At 51.8% G+C, this 23,568-nt stretch overlaps 1 protein-coding gene across 1 annotated transcript in view; it reads right to left on the bottom strand.

The window, feature by feature from the left end:
- Nucleotides 1-4,754: 4,754 nt before the first annotated feature.
- The window catches only part of Smoc2 (SPARC related modular calcium binding 2), a 140,748-nt gene continuing 121,934 nt past the window's right edge, over nt 4,755-23,568 (bottom strand). The window contains exons 12-15 of the mRNA XM_023711939.1: nt 13,839-13,941; nt 12,301-12,575; nt 8,002-8,039; nt 4,755-6,088 (exon numbers count right to left, since the gene is read on the bottom strand). Coding sequence (XP_023567707.1) covers nt 6,071-6,088; nt 8,002-8,039; nt 12,301-12,575; nt 13,839-13,941 — 434 coding nt within the window. The 3' untranslated portion in view covers nt 4,755-6,070. The remainder of the gene's footprint in view (nt 6,089-8,001; nt 8,040-12,300; nt 12,576-13,838; nt 13,942-23,568) is intronic.

The raw sequence follows: 23,568 nt of genomic DNA, 5'->3' as shown, positions 1-23,568 counted from the left end.
CACGTCAAATGTGCGCCGAGGACCGCGCACAGTTTCTCTCACCTGCCTCTTGAAAATGACGTCCTTCGCTCCCTCATCCCACATCCGTGGATGGAGCCACACTGCTGCCAGAAATGGACAGAAAACGCTTTCAGGAAGAAAACTTTATGGGTGCAGAAGAGAAAGAAAGCAATGTGTGCAGCGCTCTGTGTGTGCGTAGGGCCTTGGCAGGGAGCTCGCGGAAAGGCTCCTGAGGGGCGGCGACGGAGAGGCGCTCCGGAGCATCTGCCCTGCCTTGGGCATGCACCGGTCTGCCTCGGAAGGGAAACTGTCCAGAGGAAAGTGCTGTAATTGATTGGAAATGCATCCGATTTGTAAATCAAATAAGAATGCACTGGACTCGCTGCCAGGGAGACTAATCCGCAATTGCTTTTCCTGCACCTTAAAGGTAACCAGCTGGGATCGTTAAGGGTCTTCCTTGCCAAGTGCTGCTTAAGTGAATGCTTTTGCTTTTCTTAGTCAATCTGCATTTCATCAATGAGACCAAAGGCAGCCTTCAAGCCCCCGAAAGAAGCAGGCGTGGGAAGCCTATGTGTGCTGCACATTGAGCAAAGGTAAGTTCTACATTTCTCTCAGGCGTGGAAGTCTCAGGACCGTGAAAAATGGCATGCTCGCTGCAGAACTCTTAAATGGCACTTCCACCATCCCGCAGCCAGGACATAAAGTATGGAAAACAGAAGAGAGCTTTTTTGAAATAAGAGCTATAACTAAGACTGAATCCAGACATATTGAGAGAGAGAGATATGAACATAGTCACATGAAGATCTTAGAGCGTGTCAGGTGAACACAGGCCCTTGGCAAATCTATGGCTGTGCAGTGGTGGCCCCCGCGAGCTAATCTGGTAACATAATGAATGTTCATCAAAAGTATAATCCGTGGTATCTGGAAGTGTATCCTCTACAAATACACTAGACTGATGCTTTCTCAAACCTAAGGAAGAAATGATGAGGTAGTAATTTGCATATTCATATCAAAACTCACAAGCAAAGCCTTTCTCCCGGCCTTGTGGAGCTCTGCTAGGCCCCAGGTGTCAGCTGCTGAGACCAAGACGGGTAGAAAGTTGTAGGGACAGTCGGCCTGGACTGCAGGCAGAGTGGTGGTGATAGTCCAGATTTGGTAAGGGAAAAAGCAATACTAAGAAACGTGGACAATTTCTGATGCCCCGGCAACGCAAAGACGAAGCTGTGACAAGAGGAAGGTGATACGACCACATGATGGGTGGCATGGCTCACCACTGAGCCGCCTGTAGCTTCTCACCCTGTGGGGCTGCAGCTGTCACCTGGAAAGCCTTCGGTGTGCTTCTGTTGCTGTTCCTCCCCTTCTCTGGGACATCTCTTAGTGATGGTAACTAGCGGCAGGCCCCACTTCATCTTCCCTGCGATTCGGACCCAGAGTGTTTCCCTCAGGGCTCCCGTGGCAGAGGAGTGGTTCTCAGGGTGGCACGCTTGGGTTCTGGGAAGACTCAAAAGGTAGCGGTTGAGCCGAGAACCACAGGTCACAGGGACCACATGATGTTAGAAATACATTTTTTTTTGTCATGACATATCTCAGGTAATAAAAGCATCTGTCAAATTAGAAGGCTTATTTCTTAAGTGGAAAAGTCAATGATTTGACTTATTTTAAATAGTGAAATCTAGCTATTCACGAATTAAGGAATCGTGAACATATGTTTGAACTAAAATATTGGAGTATACTTTCAGAGCTTTAGAAAAAATATGTCATTTTTCCTCTTAGCTAATAACTGCATAGGCTGAAAAGGTAATATCAGACAAGGTAGGGGACATATTAACTCCATCTTCGACAGCCAATAATCGATTCACCGAGTGTGACTTCAACTTTAACTTAAGAGAACTAATTGTATGCTCTGCAGTTAAAGAGTTATTCAGAGGACATGCCACACCTCTGGCCACGGAATGCGCATGAGTTGAATTAATGTGCACACTTTATCAGCTCTACATAAGCAGTCAGATGTCCACAGGAAACACTAAGGAAGTGACTTATTTGACATAAAATATATAAAGTAGAATAAAACACAGGAGGCACCGTGTCATGTGGCTACATCATGCCGATGTCACTGCTGCTGTCCAGCATCCTTCTTCTCCTTCCTTGCCCAGGACATTAGCTTAGGTGTGTCTTACAGCTCGGCAGAGACACTGGTGACCAATGATACATAGTAGAACTCTACTCGCTGGGGCTTGGGAGAGCTAGAAAGCACACACGCATTCCATGCAGCCTTTGGCTCTGCCCCATGTGCTCGGCCCTGTGGGCCATGAGGATGGAGCACAGCACACTTGTGAGCCAAGCTGCTCGGTCTCCTGGAGATGCGGACAGATCTGCAGCCTGGAGTGGACCCTATGTGTCAGCCATTGCTTCCGGTCTTCTGCCAACTGTGAAAAACACCTCTGTCTGACCTGGCCAGTGAGATCTGGTTTTCTGATCTCAGTGTCTTACAACTAAGGTCAATTCCTAATGGATGGAGGGCTAAGAAGAGCATTCTCTTATTTCTGCCTTCAGGGCGTTTGCCTTGTAAATAGCTCAGCTTGTAGGCTTTGAGGACTGAAGCTTCCATGTCCTCCACATGCCCCTAAGGGTGAGATTCAAACTCATGTGATGCAGATGTCCCTGACCCGCAGCTCTGTGTTCATAATGGTGGGCGCCTCGTTACGCCAGGGCCAGGGCTGGGAAGCCCCGAGTAGCTGGCCAACTTAGACAACACGCACAGGCAAGAGCAAGAATAAACAAGTCTTGTTGTCCCCAAGTTTCAGAGTGGCTTGTCTGCAGCACTAAGGTAAAAGACATTGAGCACAACTTTCTAGATGAAAGAAATATTTAAAATGGCTTCATGACCAATGAGTCAAGCGATTTTCAAATTTTGGTCCATGTGATGGAGTGTGGTATTTGGGCGAAAACCATCTTTGTCCGCCCCACCACCATCATCAGCCTCCTCATCACCATCTCCGTCATGCTCTTCCCCTCCATCATGACCACCATCCCCTCATCACCACCTCCATCATTCATGCCGTCTTCATCACCACCACCACCACCACAACCATCCCAGTGCCCTGAATTTGGCTTTGTGTGAATGCTCACTATTTTTCTCCGCTACCTTTGTTGCTTGCATTTGGTTTTCCCCCTGCCAGTTTATGATCACATCAGTCATTTCAGTACATCAATTCCAAAGCTTTGACACCTTCCACCTCCCAAACATAAGCAAAACTCCAGGTGTGACCTTTGTGAATAGGATTTGTGAGCCCCTTAATGGGCTTCCAAAATGCTCCCACATAGAGGTACTTGACAAGGGTGCAGGAGCCTCTGCAAACAGGAGAAGGGGGACATGCTGGAGAGAGGCTCCAGCAGGACAGCCCTGCCCCAGTCATCAGGGACACAGGCTGCAGCTCCAGATTGTAGCTGTCGTCCTCGGCGCCGAGGCCTTGCGATGGCTGCTGCTTCCCCTCCAGGGTCCTCCCATTCCCCACCCCTCCACTGCTCTCCAGCCTCTTGGATTCTGTCCTGCCCAGCTCCCTTCAAGGCCAGTGTACCTCCACCACCTCCGAGGAGCACTTGCTGGTGGCCGTCCTCCCCCCCCAAGTCCCTTTCCTCCTGGAAAAGTCTTCCCTGAGCCACTGTCATCAGCAGTGCTGTGACGGACTTGCAAGTGAATCCTCCTTTCCTGAGCTGTGGGTGTGGGAAGAGACCAGCCTGGAGGACGTAGCGAACCCCAGAGGGCACAGGTGGCTAAAAAGCTGCCACTCCTAGTGTGGGTGAAGTGGGGCCTCTTCCTGTGCCGGAAGTGTGGACAATTAGCTGTTTTCTATGGCTCGCATCTCAGCACAAACCCCCCAGGGCTGAGGGCACGGCTACACAGAAGCCCTCTTTCGCATCTCTGCTGTCTGTTACGCTCACCAGAGTGGATTTTAAGGAATGGGGTTGGGGGGGGGTGGTTTCTTGTCCATTTTCTAACTTCCTTATTGAAAAGTGAGTTTCCTTCCCTTCCAGGCCTCCTCATATTGCACTTGTTTCCTGCCAAATTGGGGGACTCCTCTGTATTTTAGCTTCGTGATCTACGGCTCTGTACTGTGGAAAGGCTCCCAGCCCTTTGAAGTCTCCTTAGTACATATGTGGCTTTTCATTTGCCGTATCACTCAGACGGGACAGCCCAGCCTTTGCTTTTAATGAATGAGCCAAATGAATAAAAGACAAAAACAAGCTGCTGCAGAGAAACCCAAGAAGGACCAAGCCAAGGCTGGGATACAGGGTGCACAGGCTGGGGACTGGGCGCACTAAATGTCACCCTCAAGGTCCTCCGTTGTATGACTTAGTGAAAAGCATGTATTAAAATGAAAGCCTTCATGTGTCTCTGTCTTGCACCAAAGCACAGCAAAACACAGGCAAATCCCAAAGCAGGGCTGCACCAGCCGCTCCTGGGTGATGGGGGCCCCCTCACATGGCAAGGGTGGGTCCTGGGTGCCAGGTTCTGGCAGCTCTCAGTCTGCCCCAGGACGCTCCTACCCACACCCACACTCTGCGGAGGAGGAAACTGAGAAGCAAGCAGGCCGTGGACTCAGCAGAAAGTGCACAGCCTCCCAGGCAGGGAGAGGGCGCGGGCTGACCTCTGCCCGGGTCCCATCTTCACCTCCCGGGAGCAGGCGCATTCACAATCAGACAAACACAAAACTATGTGCTCAGCTGAAAAAAAAAAAAAAAAAAGACTAAACACAGTTTTGATAGCATACTTTATTTTAACCTAAGAAGAATGATTAAATTCAAAGTTTAGAAATATAAAAGATTATCCAAAACACTTAAGATCATACCTACTCTTGGACAGCACTGACATGTAACTGGTTTAGGGCCCCAAAGGCTTGACTTCTGCCTCTCTCTGCATGGCCAAACTAAGCACACAGCCTCAAAAAATACCTTCACAAAGATCCACGGATGTCACCTGCGTGACGCTGTTGGGAGACGGGAGGCCACGGAGGTGTTTCCCACCAAAAGCTCACGTGGAGATGGCCACCAGCTCGGAGCAGAGCTCCGGCTATCCTCCAGTGTTCTGCAGGGCCTGCGAGGGCTCGCCAGCCCCTGTCCTGCTGCTCAGGGTGACTGTCCTGCTCTGAGCCTCCACTCACAGGTGCATGGCGCAGTCTCACCACAGGCGGGCGAGTCCTCTTGTCCCTGAAGTACAGAGCACTCTGCAAAACTGGGCTGCTGCTGCTTTCTCTAGGGAGACTGCAGTTTACTCAGGGCATGGCTTTCCCTTTCAGTGGGCTGGGGCAGGCCACAGGGGGATGGGACAGCCACACGGGAGAGAAAAGCAGGTGGCTACGTGGTGAGCCTAGAGGACTAAACCAGCTCTGCCTGCTCAGGCAGGTTGGACTCAGACTCGCTTTCCTCAGCTGGAGGCCTGTGGGGTGTGAGCCCTCAGCAGGAGCCTGGGTAATGCAGCCCAAAGCCAGGCTTACAGTGCCGGAAGAGGACACATGAAGTATATGAAATGCCTTCTACCAGGGCCCTGGCTGCCCTGAACACTGGTAGTTAGTGGTTGTGTGATTCTAGGTGTGAGGGATTTCTGAGAAGCCAAACAGAACAAACACACAATCCCAAGAAACAGGCCAACCTGTGCACAGTAACTGCGGCATGCTACAAGCTGACATTACAGGAGTTACCCAAGCGGGGCAAGCGGACGCAACAACACAGGGCAGGTGCAGAGGGCGGCGACTGCTCCTTCCAGGAGAAGGAGTCTGCAGCCGACAGGGTCAGGCAGAAGTGCAGCTCGAAGGCACTCAGAGGCGTCTCCACCAGCACAGCTTGTGAAGGTCGAGGGAGGGCACATACATTGTATGTGATTAATCTTCTGAAGCCAGCCTTCCATTTTCACAGATTAAAACAGTCTGTTTAAATATCTCATTTCTACAATGTGAATTTACATTTAAAGTACAAAGTGCAAATACTATATGCTTTTGGTTTTGGTTTTTAATTGCTCTTTGGTGAGGGAGGTTCCCACATGTCTAGGAGATGCCTTGCGTACGGGAGCGGCTCATCCTTGCCTCCTGGGCTGCAAACGAGACGAAGAGACTCAGGTTAGGAATGTGCGCCACCACCTGCGAGCTCTGCGGCCGGCTTCCGGGAAGGATGCCGCCGGGAAAGCAGTATGTGGAAATGGACAGGAAGGAGAGGTGCCTGAGCTGCAGGGATGCACGAAGACATTCTTCACACTTTCTTCCTTGAAATAATTAAAAATACCAGGAAAAGGCATCTATTGAGAAAATTAGCGTTTCCTTCAAATACTGGAAATTCACTACACATTAACTGCTCTGCAGCATCTCCTCCAACCTGGAGTTCATTACACAAAAATGGTTTTGTAATCTAATTTATGCTTCAAATTTGAAAAAGGCACAGTAGATTTTTTAATTCTCCTTTTCATCTTTTCCACGTACTACTTTACCTAAGAACAAATGCAACATGAAAAGTGTGTTTACTACATTATTGATCTCTCAGTATAATTCAGAGCCCTAACTTCCAATTAAAAGCAATTTAAAATGGAAAGGGAAAGCAACATACAATTTCCTAGACTTCGTTTTCCAAGGGCATCCATTGCTACACCATAAGTTGACCCACTCTCCTGTCTTATTATTCAATATAATTTAACTTTAAAGTTTAGGCAGTTTCTGGGTTGGCTTTCATTTCCCTTAGTAAAGACTGAAGGGGTTTGAAGCGAGGTGTGTTAACTCCTAGTCTAAGTGAAAGTTTTGTTGTAATCAGTTATGAGTAAAGACAGCCCATCGGCTATTAAAGATGGTTAGACCACACCAGGATCTGCTTCATTGCACGGCTCTGACCTCTTCCGGCCAGGGACCAAGGAGGACAGCTCACCTTACTCCAAGTGAGCCTGTGGCACACATCACGATGGTCCCTGGTGACTGATCATGTTACTTTTCAGAGCACTATTAGGTCCTCAGTCCTGCTGCCACCAGCAAGTTGCAGCCTGTCCTCAGGGACAGTGGTTGCAGCGGCCACCCTGGTTAAGAGCCATGCAGATCTTCGCCACAGCGGAGGCTGCTGCATCCAGGCACCTTAGGGGAAGCTGCAGAGCCCACTCTGGAGTCCCCCTTCAGAAGAGGCTGAGGAGTTTATGTATAATTGAGTGGAGCCCACGTGTGCCATAGTTGTCATTATCTAACGAAAACAACCCTTAGGAAGTCTTTGTTCACAGCTGCTAATTGCTTTCAGGCCAGCTGCGTTTTCAAGTGTAAGTGATTTGCAGAGGGATTTAAAAAGTTAAAACCATAAACATCTGCTGAACAAAGGAAAATGAATCGCACATCTTTCCCAAATAAAACGGTTTTAAATTACATCCAAGGTGTACGTGTTGGAGGTCCCCACTTAAAACCCACAACAAAACCAGGGGCTGCCTTAGGGAACGCCATGATGCTGACATCAAACAGGTGCAGACAAAGTAAATAACAAATTGACTCCAGGTCAGAAAGAAAGGAGGCTTTGCTGGGCTCTGAGGCAGGGACAGAGTCTACGCTTGCTCATCTCCTGGAAAATGCTCTCATTTAGGCCTTAGCGTGGACTCTTGGAGAGACACCACAGCTGTGTCCTCTAGTTGCACCTAGAGAGTTGTGGACAGAGAAACACAACCCATGTTTATCACACACAGCCCAGAGCAGAAACATCGCGGGAGCTGAGCACCTGTCTTACCCGGAGCACTAGAAGGAAGGGTGTCCTTGGGTCCCCCAGAGCATGTCCTGTTCCTCCCACCTCTTGAGATGTGAGAAATCAGCACAGCCACTGCTAAAAACGGCAGTATCAGTAGGATTGGGCAGGGCAGTAGTCGGTTCTGGGGCCACCAGGGCAGGCCGCCTCTCCAGGAAGGTGCCGTCCCCTCCAGTGCGGTCACTCTGCATGTGCGCTGCCTGTAAGCACACCCGCTAGCTTGCCAGGCTAGCACAGGAGTACACTCACCTGTCTACTAGCAGTGCCTTCAGCATTGCCTCTGGGGGCTGGGGAGGAAACAGACACCGTTACACATCAAATGCCTTCATTTAATGACAGATACACTGACTTCAGAAAGGGGATCTGGCCACCTGAGGGGTGTCGTCTATTGCAGCCTTGTTCACACTAAATATACACCTCTCTCTCTCTCTGCATCTGTACACCTCTTTTTCTACCTTATACTTAGGCGTAGTGGATTGTGAAAGTCACAGTGCAAGCGTTTTCAAGCGATCCGACATCTCTTGTCCATCTTGGAAAGCTGCTTCAGTTTGCCCCAATTCTGAGGGCAGACCCACTAACCAAGGAAAGATCTTCTAGGACCTTCGCAGCTCCCGAGGGGGTGGATTCTGTTCCATGACAGACAGCGGGGGGACTTGAGCCACATGCCAACCCACACACTCTTCTATATTAAAATTAGGGCTAATCAGCATGCTCAATTCTGAGTGGTTTTACCTAAATTTTTCAGGAAAACGGAAGCTGAGGGAGAGTTACTGTTTGATCTGTGGGAGTGTTGGGGCCTCTGTGTCCTTTGTCTCCTGCAATGAGACCCCTCAGGGCGCCCCTCCCTCACTGCTTCCTGGGCTCCTGGCCTTTGCTCTGTGCCCTTCCAGCAGGTGGCTAGCTTCCCCTTCTGTGGGATTCCAGAATGCTTTGCTCCTCGTGCCTCTGGTTTCCGCTGGCCTCCGCCCACCCTGAGCTCTGGTGCCTTGGGCTTCACCTCCTTCCTCTGCACTTCAGGGGCTCTCAGAGGTCTTCAAGTGCACGTGCCCACAGGGCAGGGCTGAGACCAGATCACTCTCTGCTTTCGGCTTCTTCAGTCCCAAAGGAACAGGACAAACTGGATGCTACCACTGATTGATTGATTGATTGATTGATTGATTGATTGATTGATTGATATTATACTGGAGATTAAACCCAGGGCCTTCATTCACACTGGGCTACATCCCAGCCCTTTTAAAATTTCATTTTATTCAATATTTTTGACACAGGATCTCCCTTGGCTGCCAGGCTGAGCTCATAGTTGTTTTTCTGCCTCAGCCTCCTCGAGTGCTGGGAGGGCGACTTGCCCTCACGCTTGGGTCTCTAGCTTGGTGCTGAAAACTTCTGTCTCTCCTGCTCCATTTCCAGGACAGGGCTGCTGGCTCTGAACTGCTCAGGGCAAACTCCCGGCGTCACCGCCCTGCTGGCTCCGACATGCACCACCAACAGCACGTGCGCTGGCCACCCCCCGAGCTCCACAGGCACAGGCCCGCCCCTGCAAGCCAACCCCACTCCCAAGGCCCTGCATACCCCTCCGCACCACCCTCTTTCAGCCCTTCCGGTCTTGACGCCTTCAAAGCGCACCTGGACGAGTCCTTCCTACCCAGCCTTCCACAGCCTCTCGCCCAGGGCCCCAGCCAGGGTCTTCTGGGTCTTGTCCACTTTGACTCCAGCCTCAGGCTCGCTGAGCACCACTCAGCGCCTGCACACATGCGCCCGCCCCTTCTGGCTCATCTGCGCTTGCTCACCCCAGCTGATCCAGGTGTCCCGGTGCACCCCCTCGTCCCTCCTCCACACCCGGTCACCCTGGGCACTGGGCGGTCTTGCCCAACCCTCGTCTTGCTTCTACACTAGGCTGTGAGCCTGGAGATCCAGGGTAGCACCCGTTTCCTGTTGCCTCGACAGTGTCCAGATGGCGTGCGGAAGGTGGAGAAGACGCTGGCTTGCCCAGTGTTTCCGCTGACTGTGGACACGCAGCTATCGACAAAAATCTACCGAGCAAGCCCTGCAGTTGGCCTGCTCTATGCTGCCTTCTTGTAGCAGCTCTTTCTAGTTGGACAAATAGAAACGCTATGTGAAAAGGTTCAATCTAAGCACAGCCAGCCAGAGGCAAAAGTACTAAAGAACAGCTATTTTCACACAGGTTTTAATGATGTACGTGTCAAGACACTTTTGCAAAGGAAAATTAGGCCAAAGATTCAAATTTAAATACTCCTAGAGTGATACTTCAAACGTAGTCTATGCCAGCTGGTCTGATCAGCTACCTGGGACTTTCTGTTGCTCAGTTACCACTGTCCGTCTTTCTAGTAATTAACAGTCATGGCAGACTCAAGATGAGTTATAGTGAAAAAGAGTTAACTTCTTTACAAAGTCGGTATATGTGTAGAAAATTTTGAAACAGAATAAATGGCCACAAGTTGTGTATGCCCTTCACTCAATTTCTTACTTTTCAGAATAAAATACTTACCTTGGTTAATTAGCAAAAATACAGAAAACAAAAGAAGTTGATATTAATTTGGATGTTTTATATGTCAAAACTTATCTTCCTGAATATTTAGGTTTTACTGACTTTCAACCCTTTTAAAGTTATACAGAATAGGAAAAAACCAACTGATCATAAAACTGAGAAATCGAATGGGCATGGTGGGGTGCACCTGTAGTCCCAGCACTTGGGAGGCTGAAAACAAGAGAATAACTACTAGTCAGATCTACATAGTAAGACCCTGTAGACCCTGTCCTAAAACACACACACACACACACACACAAAAACTAGGATTAAAACTAAATAAATAAATAAAACTAAGAAATAAAAATGTAGAAAACATGTTTGAAAAATCCTACGAGGGAAATGAAAAACTTGGAATATCAACTTAACATGTACCCAGGTCCTCACTGCTCATTTTTCTAACCAAATTTCCAGTTTTTCCAGATAATAGCTCATTGAATTCGCAGAGGAAGGGAGCAGAATTTTCAAATAAGATGACAAAGTGTGGACACGTTTGCTTAGGACAGTTCAGCATTCTACGCTAGCTTAGACTTTCCTTCTCCTGACAGCGCTGTCAGGAGAGGTCTCCATCCACTGCGTGTTCAGCTCTTCCCTGTGACGGGGCACACAGTCCTTGCCGCCATCAGCTCTGGCACGAGTAGACAGTACGGCAGGGATTGACCTCAGACAGCAAACTGAACACGATGCTCCATCTTCACCTAACTTCTCACCATGAGACTGGCAAGGAGGGCCGCACGGCCATGGGGTTCAGCCCCAGCCCAGTTTGTCTGCATAATGTTGAGTGACTGTCTCAGCAAGTTCTAGGGACAGGGACACTAATGGGTCAACGTCACTGCATCATTGGGCCCTCTCAGGAGCCCCAGCCCAGCTCAGCTCAGAGGTTCACACATAAGAGTGCACGGAGAACATGCTGCAGCATGCTCTGGAGCACAGGCTCCTGGACACATGTGCTGGATACAGGCTGTGGGACACACTGCAGGACACAGACGCCAGGACGCACATACTGGACACAGACCGATGGACACATGTGCAGGACACAGGCTCCGGGACACACATACAGGACACAGGCTCCAGGACACACATGCATGACACAGGCTCCTGGACACATGTGCCTACCCTCGTGTCTTTACCAAGGAATTTGTCACAGAATCAGAGCCACAAGTCAGCAATAGGAGGTCTCCGCCAGGCCTTTGGATGCCACCTACCCTAGGATTATCTCTGCTCCTCGATCCCGACTAACTGAGCCAGGCCCATACAGGACAGTGGTCAACTGCTAATAGTCAAGGCTACTGGCCTGGAAAGCAGGAATTATTCATAGCTGGAGTCCAGCACGGGGTTGGCCACTTATTTCCAGCAGTTCCCAGAATCAAAGCACAGCACACCGGGAGACTTGAGCTCTGGAAATGGAGCCCCGAAGACCCCGCTAAGGAGCCACGCTTGGCTCCTGCCCTTCCGGCACCACATGCCTCTGACCACTTTTGTGTGTAGCTGTCCCCCGAAGCTTCAAGCAGCCTTAGGCCTTGAATCTGGATTGTGTGACTGATTCTGAGCACAGTGCTGGGGCTAAGGATGTGCTGCCCTACCCTAGGGTGGGCAGCCTGCGTGCAGTGTAAGGGACAGGAAGCAGCTCGTCCCTCTCTCTGTCTCTTGCTGCTTTCACTGTACTCCGCCACCATGTCCTGCTGCCCTCTACGATGTGCCACCCTGCCTTGGCACCAGCCAATCATGGGCTGAAACCTCTGCAAGCTGGGAGCTAACTAAGTCCTTCTGCCTCTGACTTTGAACTTGGTTATTTTATCTTAGCAACAAGAAGAGTAACCAGGACACCAGGTATCAATCCCCAGTGGCCTACTGCTGATCGTAAGGGCTGTCTTGGGATCAGCAGCCAGGGGACAGGACTCACTTCTCAGCACCCTCAGATAGGTGTAAGGTGTCTCTGAAATCTGGGAGGGGTACCACAGGGCCACTAAGAGCAGGGGCGCGGGGAGGAGGAGAGTACTTACTGTGGCGCTTCCTGGGGCCCGAGGCACCCTCCTCCTGCGCTGCACCCAGGCAGCCCATCAGCTCACGCAGGGACAGGGCGTGGTCACTGTTGACATCACAGTACTCCACAAACTTTTTCACGCATTTCTTGGGCTTCGATTTCTTCCGGAGGAATCTCTTGAAGGGTTTGATTTCCTTCTTGCCAATGTCTCCACTGCCGTTCTTGTCCAGCAGTCTGAAGTACCAGTGCACTACCCTCTCCTCCAGGGTGTGGCTGGGGTCTGGTTCTGAGTGCCTGGAAAGGCGGGACTGGGTCACGGCCTAGCAAAGCCGCAGCTGCCTCCCGAGAGCCCCACTGCTGCCCCCTGTGCCCCCAGCAGATGCTGACACCTAGCAAAGGAAGTGAGCAGAAGGCTTCCCTGTGGGATTCAGGGTCACAAGTGCTGTGGAGAGGCATCACAGTGGCTGAGCCACCTTCTTAAGGACAAAAGGCCCCTCTTGATTGCCACACACGTGTGACCCAGAGCCATGGGTTTCTGCTCTACACATGACCATTTCCTCACAGATATGTGGGATATACATGAAGGTACATAGATGGAAAGATGTACATGAAAAAAAAAATTGAAAGCTATAACTAGGGAGCCAGGGAGATAGCTCAGAGAGAATAAGCACTTTCCTGGCAAACGCAGGGTCCTGAGTTCAATCCCTGATACCGAAAAAAAAAAAAAAAAAAAAAAGCTGTAACTAGAGAGCTTCACTTTGATTGTAAATAAAGTTTGACAGATTAAGAAATGCCGAAGTAAGACCTCCCTAGAGTGACTGGCATTGGGTCCAACCTTGAAGCTGTGTCAACCACTGACTGTGTCTTTCTGCCACTGGGAAGGGTGCACCTTCAGCCTGCCTCACGCTTCCTGGGCCCACGTTGCTCTTTCTGGCCAACTCAGCCATTTCTGAAACAAGTGAGGCATGTGCGGGCACAGGGCCGCAGGGCCACAGCCCCGGACACCAGCGGCTGGCGTGGCCAGTGACCACAGCTGCTTCTCAGATGGCAGTGCACTGATACTGAGAGTTCCAGTTTTCACGCAGGCATCCTCTTTCCAAGACTGTGTTGAGAAAAGTGGAAATCTGGACCATGTTTACCTTATTTCATTTATTAACCTGTAGAGGCATTTTCGGGAACACTGTCCTCCCTTCCCAAGGTGTCTTTAGCAAACACAGCAAGGTAATGAGGAAGGTCTTTTGCTAAGGGGACCTAAAGCCTTTGAGCATTGCAGACAGAAGAGGCAGTGGGGGCCACATGGGCCGACAAAGCATTAAGGAGATGAGCGCGCCAGAAAGCCTACCAGACAGGGTCCTTTAATACATGAATGATTGCTAGCTCTGAGAGGAGACATTTGACGCTTGACTCTGGCAAGTCCACAGGGCTGTGAGGGGGCTATTTCCCTCCAGCTCTGCCACATTCAGATAAGATCCTCAGCCTTGAATACCTAATACTTGGGCTGACTGAGCTTCCCAGAGTCCTGGGCTTCCCAGGCTTCTTGCCCAGAGCACAGCCTACCTGCCAGATGCTGAGGAAGGGTCAGAGACAGCGTGGACCATGTCGGTGGATAGCGCATCCAACACGCTTGTCAGAAACTCATGCTTTTTGGCCCCAGGACAACCTGGAAAAAATATACAACTTTTCATAGTTCACACAAGCATTGTCCCTGTGTTTGGAAAAAGATGGTACTTGGTATTTGGAAATTAGTATGCTGGGCTGCCTCAATATTAACAAACATATGAATGCGCCCAGGCTTACTGTCAAACACGGACTGATTTTGGAGTCACAGTCGTGATGAAGTGCAGTGTCTAATGTTCACTGGGTCACCAGGTGGAATGAAGGTTCTCAGACCCCACTGTCACAAGAACCACAGCAGCAGTGCCCAGCATGCTCTTTTAGCGGACACCGAGGCCCTGGGGCTAGGAAGCACAGCAGGATCGCCCTGGAAATGGCCCTCTGGAGCTCCATCCCACGGAGGCGGCTGTGCCACGTGCTGGTGCCTCCCAACCCACAGCTCCCAGAGGCAGGAAGTAACTCCATCTCTTAGGTTAGAGCTGCTGCTCTGTGGCCCTCAGGCCCCAGGAGCACGTGAGCAAGGCAGAGCACCTGAAACTGCCCTTGCACAACATTCTTTATGGGGGAAGCCCAGCTATGTGACTTCACTTCCCACCCTCTCTCCCCAGGGGGGATTCCCTGCAGCCCTCAAGCCTGAGAACATCTCCTGACCACAAATTCAGGATAACTTGGGAGACACTAGCTCACTTTGGGGTCCTTCCTCCCCACAGTGCCCTCCCTGCGCAGGCCCTCAAGGAACAGCACTGACACCACGGCCCTCAGCCTTCTCTCTATCAAGGGTGGCCTGGGCCCTGGCTTCCATCTGGGCAGTGACCAGGAAGTAGACACCCTCGGGGGTAGTTTTAGTTCTTCTAGTCTATGCAGATATAAGCTTTCTTTTCATTGTTTCTGTTCATTTAAACACAAAGAAAACCTAAGAAGAGTTTGCTAGAAAGAGAAGAAAGACACACAAAAGGAGAGAAACGGCAGTTCCTGGGCCAGGACTGCGCCCTGCGGCTGCACCCTGCCAGCCTTTGTAGTGTGGGTAGGGGCTGCACCTCCGCGGAGTGGCTCCCAAGGCTCTGCTGAGACAAGCTTAGAAGGTTGTGCCCCTGTGCTTCAGAACACAGGCACTTTCCATCCGACCATTAGCTAGTCTGACCCATCCACAGAAGGGATGCCAGTGATCGGGTAAATCTGTCACTAGACATGAGATGCTCTCCAAGGACAGGAGACCCCATTAGCATCAGAAAGATGCTCTAGCTGGTCCTCTAAAGAGCCTCAACATCTGCAGAGTCCTCCCAGCAGGCGGAAGAAGACAAGATCTGCAAACTCATGGCAGAAAGATGTGCTCAGTCTGAAACCTTTCAGAAATCTCCAGAAGCTTCAAGCTTGGCTGCAGCCAGGGCAGGACTGAGCTGCAGCAACAGGAGAGCAGCAGGGAGGGCGAAGTGCCCCACAGCGCCAGCCTTGAACCCCGAGACCGGAGGGAGGAGACCCTGCGCGGGTGGCTGGGCGGCACAGGCTCCACTCCTGGCTCCGGTAGCTTCTCCAGCCCCATTGGCTCTGAGAGTTACACAGAGTAGGCGAGGAAAGGCAGAGCTGTAAAGGAAAAAGGACCCCTCACTAGATAATTCCCTTCACTGAACAGCCATAAGGAGGGCTTCAGCTTGCAGCATGTGACGAGGTGGACCAGCTGGGTGTCCACTGGCTTGGGCTGCTAATTAAATCATGCCTGCCCCAGCGAGGGAATGCAACATGGTATCTTTAGTTAGAAAACAACACGCATTCATTATGAAGTACCAGACCATGACACACAGTACTGTAGGACTCCTTAGTGTAATGAAGGAGATTTATCAGTGAGGAAGTATGAACCGCTTCTGAAATATGGAACCCTAAATCACAGTCGTGTCTAGATATTCTTTTTAGTTGTGGCATAAAACACATACCTGTGATACACAAGTCTGTGCTGAAGATTTTCATTTCACAGTTGAGAAGCCCTCCAGACCCCCAAGAGGACTTTTAGGTTTCACTTACGAAGACACTGAACTTCATTATGAGTAAAGAAATGGAAAAAAGAAAGACTTCTGCTTGGGAAGGCCCAGCGGGAACCCGTCAGGCCCGCCCCGCACTCCGTGTGCACGTGCTTGGTGAGCACCCGAGAGGACACCAACAGGCTTAGTTGTGGCGGCTGGAGGACCTGGCCATGGGGCCCACGTGCTCCGCGAGGCTTCATGCCAGGCCAGGGGTGTGAGGACCTGGGCAAGACTCTTTCTCCTGAGCTGGAGTCTCAGATTCCCTGCATCCTGGTGTCTGGGTAGGAGGATGGAGATTTGGACTCACTCTGGCCTTTGACAGGCAGAGATGTCACAGCTCTAGGGACAATGACTAGTGACATAGGAAAAGTGCATGTCATCGCCACATGGGGATGGTATCTCTGGACCCACGAAGGACAAAGGACACACCAGGTGGCCTTTGGGACTGCAGCAGAAAAGCAGCCTTGAGACAGAGGGAAGCAGCTGTGGGCCGCGAAATGTGCGGGGCTAGGAGGACCACCCAGAGATCTGCAGCCTTCTGCACTGGCCTAGAATCTGCAAGTCCTTTGGGTCTCACACATATTGTGTTAAATATACAAAAAAAGTAAGACAGGTGAGAAATGAAAAAAGTGGTAGATAACAAGATAACGTCTTGTCTGGCCTTATCAGGACGCCCAGGGAGGTTTGCACTGGCCTGACCAAGCTCACAGTCTGTGGGGCTACACTGCTTACCCAGCCATGTTCCAGCCCCTGCGCCCCAGAACACAGGCACTTTCCATCCAACCATTAGCTAGTCTAACCCATCCACAGAGGGCATGCCAGTGAGAGGATAAATCTGTCACTAGACATGAGATGCTCTCCAAGGGATAGGTAGGAAGTGTGTTTCTCTGACTTCTGCCTCAGAATTGGTCCAGCTATTTCCCAAGAGGTCTGCCATGCAGAGGGCTCCGGGGCCCTGGAATCGCAGACCAGGGTGTACAGACTTAGTAGACCTTTAATGGGCAAATTGAGCTCTACCTAAAACCTCTGTGCTAAACTAAGTGCAGAGAGAGAGAGAGAGAGAGAGAGAGAGAGAGAGAGAGAGAGAGAGAGAGAGAGAGAGAGACTGAAGTTGCACATCAACTTGGTAGAAAACCAAAGCTGAATTGTGGGTAAGAATGTGGCCTGTGGCCTTCCGGCTCCCATCAAGACACATACTCTGAGCACCCCTACTGATCCTTCTCACTGCCCCAGATGCCATGAGGAGCTGGGACCACAGATGCTGCTCTCTCCAGACTGCTGTTTCCTTCTGGAGAGAATCGCGCCGGGAGCAGCAGCCCTTTGAGCTGGCAGGAGGCCCAGGCACCAACAGCACAGGTGTGAAGACCCTGGGTCTACAGTGTGTGCAGCTACCAGGAACCTGGAAGCCAGAGGCCCTCCTGAGATATGTGGGGTCCTGCGAGTTCTGTACAGGGGCTCAGACTCCCCAATCCTAGGAAATTAGAATGCTAGGGGGGATGCAGAGACTCATGTCCCATGGGTGTTGGGACACCACCTGCTAGCCAAAGACAGATGGTAGAGGCCCAGCTGGAGGCCCAGGAAGGGGGCAGAGCAGAGACCTGGACACCTGTGAGCACACATGTGCAGAGCTGTCCCAAGACCGCAGGCTTTGGCACAGTCCCCAAATGGATTTTATAGAATCCCCCGAATCCTGTGCTTCTGTAGCCCCGCAGTGTATGTGAGAGGAAGTGTCCCCACCACCCATTTGGGGCAATCTCCCACTCCCATGCATTGAGACGGAAGGGCCAAGCTTCACAGCATTGCGAAGGGTCACCAGGAGGGTGCCTGACAAGAGCGCCGCACGGGCCATGAGCTCGAGGCACCGAGTGACACATGAGATCATCTTCTGCTGAGCCAAAGAGTTGGAAGCACTCCAGCCTGACAAGGACCACTCTAGGCAGACGGCTCCTAAGTCGCTGGCCAGAAGCAAACTCCTCACAGTGCGCTGGGTGTGGCTTCATGTTGGTGACACGACTCTGAGCTCTACCGATAGCACAGTGTCACGGCCCTTGCTTGTCCTGTGGACGTGCACAGTCATGGTCTCACGCGTCGCTCGGTGCCTTGAGCCCGTGGCCTGTGCGGTGCTCTTGCCAGGCAGCCTCCTGGTGTCCCCAGCGCCCATTTGGGACAATCTCTCACTCCCACGCATTGAGATGGAAGGGCCAAGCTTCACAGCATTGCGAAGGGGACACCAGGAGGGTGTCTTGCAAGAGCACCGCACAGGCCATGGGCTCAAGGCTCCGAGCGACGCACAAGGTCATGTTTGTGCACGTCCACAGGACACGCAAGGGCCGTGACGCCGTGCTGTGTGCCATGCTCCGCTCCCTGCTGCCCCCTCCTCCTGACGTGCGGGCTGAGCTTCCTCCTAGTACAGCCCTGCGCTGGCCTTCAGCTCAAGCGGTCCAGCCAGCCACTCAGAGAGCATTTCTAGGTGGCTCCTGAGGGTGAGCCTCACATAGCTGCTGCTGTAACGGGAGGCTCAGGTCACCATAACTTACTGCGGACCAGCAATGGCCTTATCTGCAGACATGCTATGAAGACAGGCCCAGGACACCACCCTCCATTTCAGCCGCCCTCCCCTAGGCTGCGCAAAGGGTGCTGGGTGCTTCCTCGGCTGCACTGTAAGCGGAGACCGGCCATGCATGAGGCCTGCAGGGGTCAGACATCGGTCTTATTCCAAGGAGCTGACAGCCCTCACCTGACTCCCAGCCCAGATCCACTCTGGAGGCCAGGAGGGCAGAGCCATGGGGGTGCGCTCACCTGAGAAAGCATCAGGTGTCCTTGCAAGGAGACCCCACATGGCCTGAATCATGGGCCCAGGCCGGGCCCAGGCTGGGCTTGTATATCTCTTCCGCCTTGTGCAGTTTGAATAATGCTATCAAATCAAACAAACTTTTCCCCCAAAAGACTCTAGTTCATTTATCTTTACTGTCAGTAGTTTTCTGTGCTATGTAACTATTTTTACATCTTTGTGATAACTTTCGGAAAGGACACATGGCCTAACAAGAAAGATTTACATAATATGTATGAATCAAGAGCCTGTGAAAATTTAATCCTCGCAGCCACCTGCCATGAATGGAACTTCCCTTGTGAAACACATTTTGAAGCCAAGGCCGCTCAACTCAGGCGAGGACATGCCTCACAGACGTCTGCCTTACTGCGCGTGCAGCCACAGCCTTCTCCCCACGGGCTGGAAGGGCGAGCGTGCATGCCGTGAAAGGCAAACCTCATTCCTTCCGAGGTGCGCAGGCCCTCTTACTGAGCAAGTGGGCCTCGGGGTGGATGCTGGAGCTGGGGGCGGGCCCACGGCTCCTTGCAAGGGTGGGGCCACGGAGACCAGCCCTGGCTACTGCCCATTCTGCAGGCTCTCTGGCCTCTGTATGGTCTGGTGGACTCGGTCAGATGCCCCTCACCATTGAACTCTTCTGGGGGCTACAGAGAGCAGAAAGCACACAGGACACAGTCGTGGTGTCGAGTAGCCCTGGGCCCCAGAACCAGAGAGGATGGACTCTGGAGGGCAGGCAGCAAATCTCACCAAAGAGGAGTCAAAGTAATAACATCTTTAGAAACCCAAAGTCATGCAGAATGGAAGGGGACAGTGCCGCCCAGCGTGGCACGGCACAGCGTGGCACAGCACAGCTAGCGTGATCGGAATGAGCGCAGCAGAGTGGAAATGCAGGGCTGAGCTCAGGCCCAGCAGCAAAACCACCACCCTTCTGGAGAGAAGAGCTTCCCGTGCTGTCTGGGCCCTCATCGCCTCGGCCTTAGGCCCTCCTTCGACTCTCCGGGGATTGGGCCAGGTATCTATGTCAATAGAGAACTGGGAAAAGGCTTTCATCTTTGTAATCGGAATCTGCTTCTTTCAAATTTCAAAATAGAAATTAAGGGTGGCAGCACAAGTGACGCATGAAGGGCTCCCTGTGTCCACGGTTCGGTTCTGTACCTGACGGTCTTGGGCCAGCCTCACGGTGGAACTGACCCCATGCCAGACAGCTGCCAGAATTTCTGGTTTTTGGGATCCATCCCCAGTTTTAACCAGTTTTCAATGCAAGGGACCATTTAAGACTTGATAAAGAATTACTCTGGCACAGATGCCTTTCCTTACGTAGGTCAGAGCTGAGGCACGGGCAGCAGCGAGTGTGGAGGCAGGCCCCCCAGAAGCACGGGAATGGCGGCACCTCGGAAGTGACTTCAGCATGGTGTTTCAGTTTTTTCTCCACATCTAGGCATCCCACCAGTGCCAAAAAATGGTGCCAAGATGTCCGTCTGATGAGCTTCACGGGCAAGTAGGCCTGGGCCTAAAGACAGAGCTCTGTTCAGAGCATTTCTGGCTCTCAAACATCTTCTAGGGATCAAGCCAAAACACCCTATGATCGTCTTTGTTAAAATCTGTGCATATTTTAAAACCAGATTTGTAAATGAAGCCAGCTCTGTCCAAAGAAAGTGCGTGTGGACTACACCCTACAGGAATCATTTTCTTCAAACACTTCCTCCTAATCTCTTAGCACTCTGCCTAAACGTTCTGTTCCTGTCTTTCACTTACAACAGAACAAGCAGTAAGAAATGCTCCGCATTTTGCTGGTGTCCAGGCCCACCAACGTACAGTTCCCCCTCAGGGACACCGAGAGCCCAACACACACTGAGTGCCACCGTCCCTCCTGACAGAGCCCCCAGTGCTTCCTTGAGGGCCCCTCCTCTGCAGCCCTGAGTGTGAGTTCTGCCACTGCCCTCCAAGCCCTCACCCTCCGCCTCGCTCCTTGCCCGCCCAGCCAGCAGCTCTGCGTGCCCTGCCTCCTCAGGGCAGATCTCAGGACCACAGCGAAGCATGGTTACTTTTCTAGCCTGAAGGAAAACACATCTGCTCAGTGTCCAGCCTACCTCTGTGGACCTGGTGGGAAGCAGGCTCTCAACAGTGACAACAGCAGTCAAAAGACAGCCATGTTTAAAATTTAGCACCTGTGTTTAAAATATTTTCCTTTGTCAAAAAAAAAAAAATTCTTCATAATGTCATTCAAAGAAAACATTAATTTTCTTCAGACTAAAGTTGTGACCTGGGCTGACCAGATAGCTCAGCGGACTAATGAGCCTGCTTAGGCAGAGTGCAGACACGGAGGTTCAATCCCCAGCATGCTGTGCTGGCCCCGTGCTGAGACACTGACTGAGACTGGGCATGGTGACGCACGCCTGTAATTCCAGCGCTTGGGAGGCTGAAAACAGGAACATCACTATGAGTCCAGTCTATGTAGTAAGACCCTGTGGACTCTACCAAATATATAAATAATCAATTAAAAATAAAGTTGTGACCCCATCATTAGCTGCATGACCTGCTGACTGCAGGGTTGTGTGGCCGCCGGAGCCGGGCCTGGCCGACTGGCATGTGGGTGCATGAGGCTGGGAACCTCCCTGGGCCAGGCAGGACACGCCAGCTTGTTCTCAGTTTCCAAGCAGGCTGTCCACAGGATGGGTCTGCACAGGCAGCTGCCATGGGGCCACTGGCAGCAGAGGAGAGGACGGCTGCTGCTGAGGACAGTGGTACAGACAGACAGGCTTGGCAGAGTGGGTTTGGAAGGAGCAGATTTTAAGTCAGTAATAGGAGACAGTGGTGTCTCCTATTATGCTCGGCTGAGGGGCTAGATCAGATTAGCAGACCAGGTGCGAGGTCCCAAGCATGGGACCTGCAGGCGAAAGAGTCTGCCTGCGTCTGTAGCGATGCACAATGCAGAGCCCACACCCCAGCCTCCCCAGTGTGGAGGCACAGAGGGCTGTTTCCAGAGAAAGAACTAACCCTCACCACCAGGGCAGGGCAAGGTGACCAGAATCCCAGGTCTGCAGCTGGTGACAGGGCCACAGAGCTCGGGCGGCCATCTCCCACAGACACTGGCCACCCAGCGTCCGTGATGGCAGTGGCTACCCCGGCACCCACTCCTACTGGTCTCTGCCTGCACCAAGCCTGTCTTCCCCTGGGATGTCTGTCTCAATGCTGGCCCTTCTACCTCAGGCCCAGTGAACAGGCCTCATCCCCAACCCGTTGGCTTCGAAACAACAGTGCTGGCCGCGGCCCCAGCCCGGCTCCTCGGCTGGAAGCAGAGCAGGGAACCAGCATTTCCTTTTGTCCTGGCACCTGGAGGTCAAACTGGTTGGTCCCTGCGACCCACGGTGGACACAGAGACAGGGGAGCCAGATCTACTCTCTGAGGCTGGCGTAGGTCAGAGGGTAACTCTTAAAGGCCACTAGGGCCACCAGATCCAGCCTCTTGACTCTTCCAGGAGGCCTAGCCATCAAGCAGGCAGCAGCAGCTACAGGGCATTGGTCTGCTGGCTGCAGTGGCAAATGTGTCCATCGTGGGACTAGTTCAGGGGCAGCCTCAGCCTCCACCACCCTCTGCCCCTTGGGCTATAGGGAGACCTGTGGGTGCTTGCCACCTCCTGGGCTGTCTCTGAGAACATTCATGAGCCTATCTGAAATATCAGCTCCTCATGGAGCTGAGGTCCCAGCCCGCGGGCCAGGAAAGAGGTGACAAAATTCAGGGAAAGGCCAACTGAGCTTTCAGCCCAGTGCAAATCCTGACGGACCCAGAAGCAGGGCCTGGTAAGCTCGTGTCAGGGCAGGATGCTCTCAGCTGACACCAGTGTCCACTCACGTCACGAAGGACTTGGGAGCATTGGCGATCTATGCTAGAGACCCTGAACTGTATCCTGTGGACGCTCCCAGTGAGGAGCTCTGAGCACTGAGCTCTGACGCCTCCTTTGGGCCGAAGCCTGTTTTCCTAGCCCTCCAACACCCACCCACTGCCCACCTCTACCCATCTGAAGAAGCCCAATCTGTGTCCCGTTGCCTGCACCCTCGAGGGCTAAACACTTTTCAATCCACAATGTGTTGATGTTTAGAGGCTTCCTGGAAGGACTGGCCATGAAATAATGACCTAAATCTGACCAATCAAACTGTTTCTTAAACTAAGAAACATTCTGTTGACCAATGTTTGTTCATTTCAAAGCCTGTCTTTAAAATGGGGAAATTAGAATGTAGTTGGCTTCAGAGTAAAGTGTTTTTCAACTCACAAAATGATTTATGTAAAGGTGTAAGGGCAAAGATGCCTGCAAGGAAGGCCGGTTCCCGGGGGACCCCAGCACCACGGCCAGATTCTTTTATTTCCCTGCATGCTGTCATGCATATAAAGAACGCATATTCACTTTGTTTCTCCTAAGGCTCTCTACCAACAGCACACTTGCCACATGGTAAGGCTCTCCAGCAGGGCAGCGCATGGCTCTGTATCAGGAGTATGTTTTGTGAATGCCCTTCACCTAACCTTTAAATCATGCATCGCCCAGAGCATGGACCACAGTCAGGGTGTAATACAATTGTTGGTGGATGTCCTCTTTAGCCAGGGCTCATCCCACCCCAGTGCTGGTATCAGTAGCATCCTCCGCTCCCAGTGGAGGGGTTGGGGTCAGCCCATCCTTCAAGTGAGCATATAAGCGCCCTCATCTGAAGGTAACTGCCCCCCAAGCCACACACAAGGTGCTCTGCTTTCTACAACTATACTAAAGTCTGTAAGGACATTGCATAGAGGCGAACAAACAGCCATGTACACTTGCCAGGGAGACAGAGGCGCCAGAGGT

The sequence above is a fragment of the Octodon degus genome, unplaced genomic scaffold (assembly GCF_000260255.1).
Source record: "Octodon degus isolate 3935 unplaced genomic scaffold, OctDeg1.0 scaffold00022, whole genome shotgun sequence".
In the NCBI taxonomy this organism is placed as follows: Eukaryota; Metazoa; Chordata; class Mammalia; order Rodentia; family Octodontidae; genus Octodon; species Octodon degus.
This window is presented reverse-complemented; position numbering and strand designations above follow the sequence as displayed.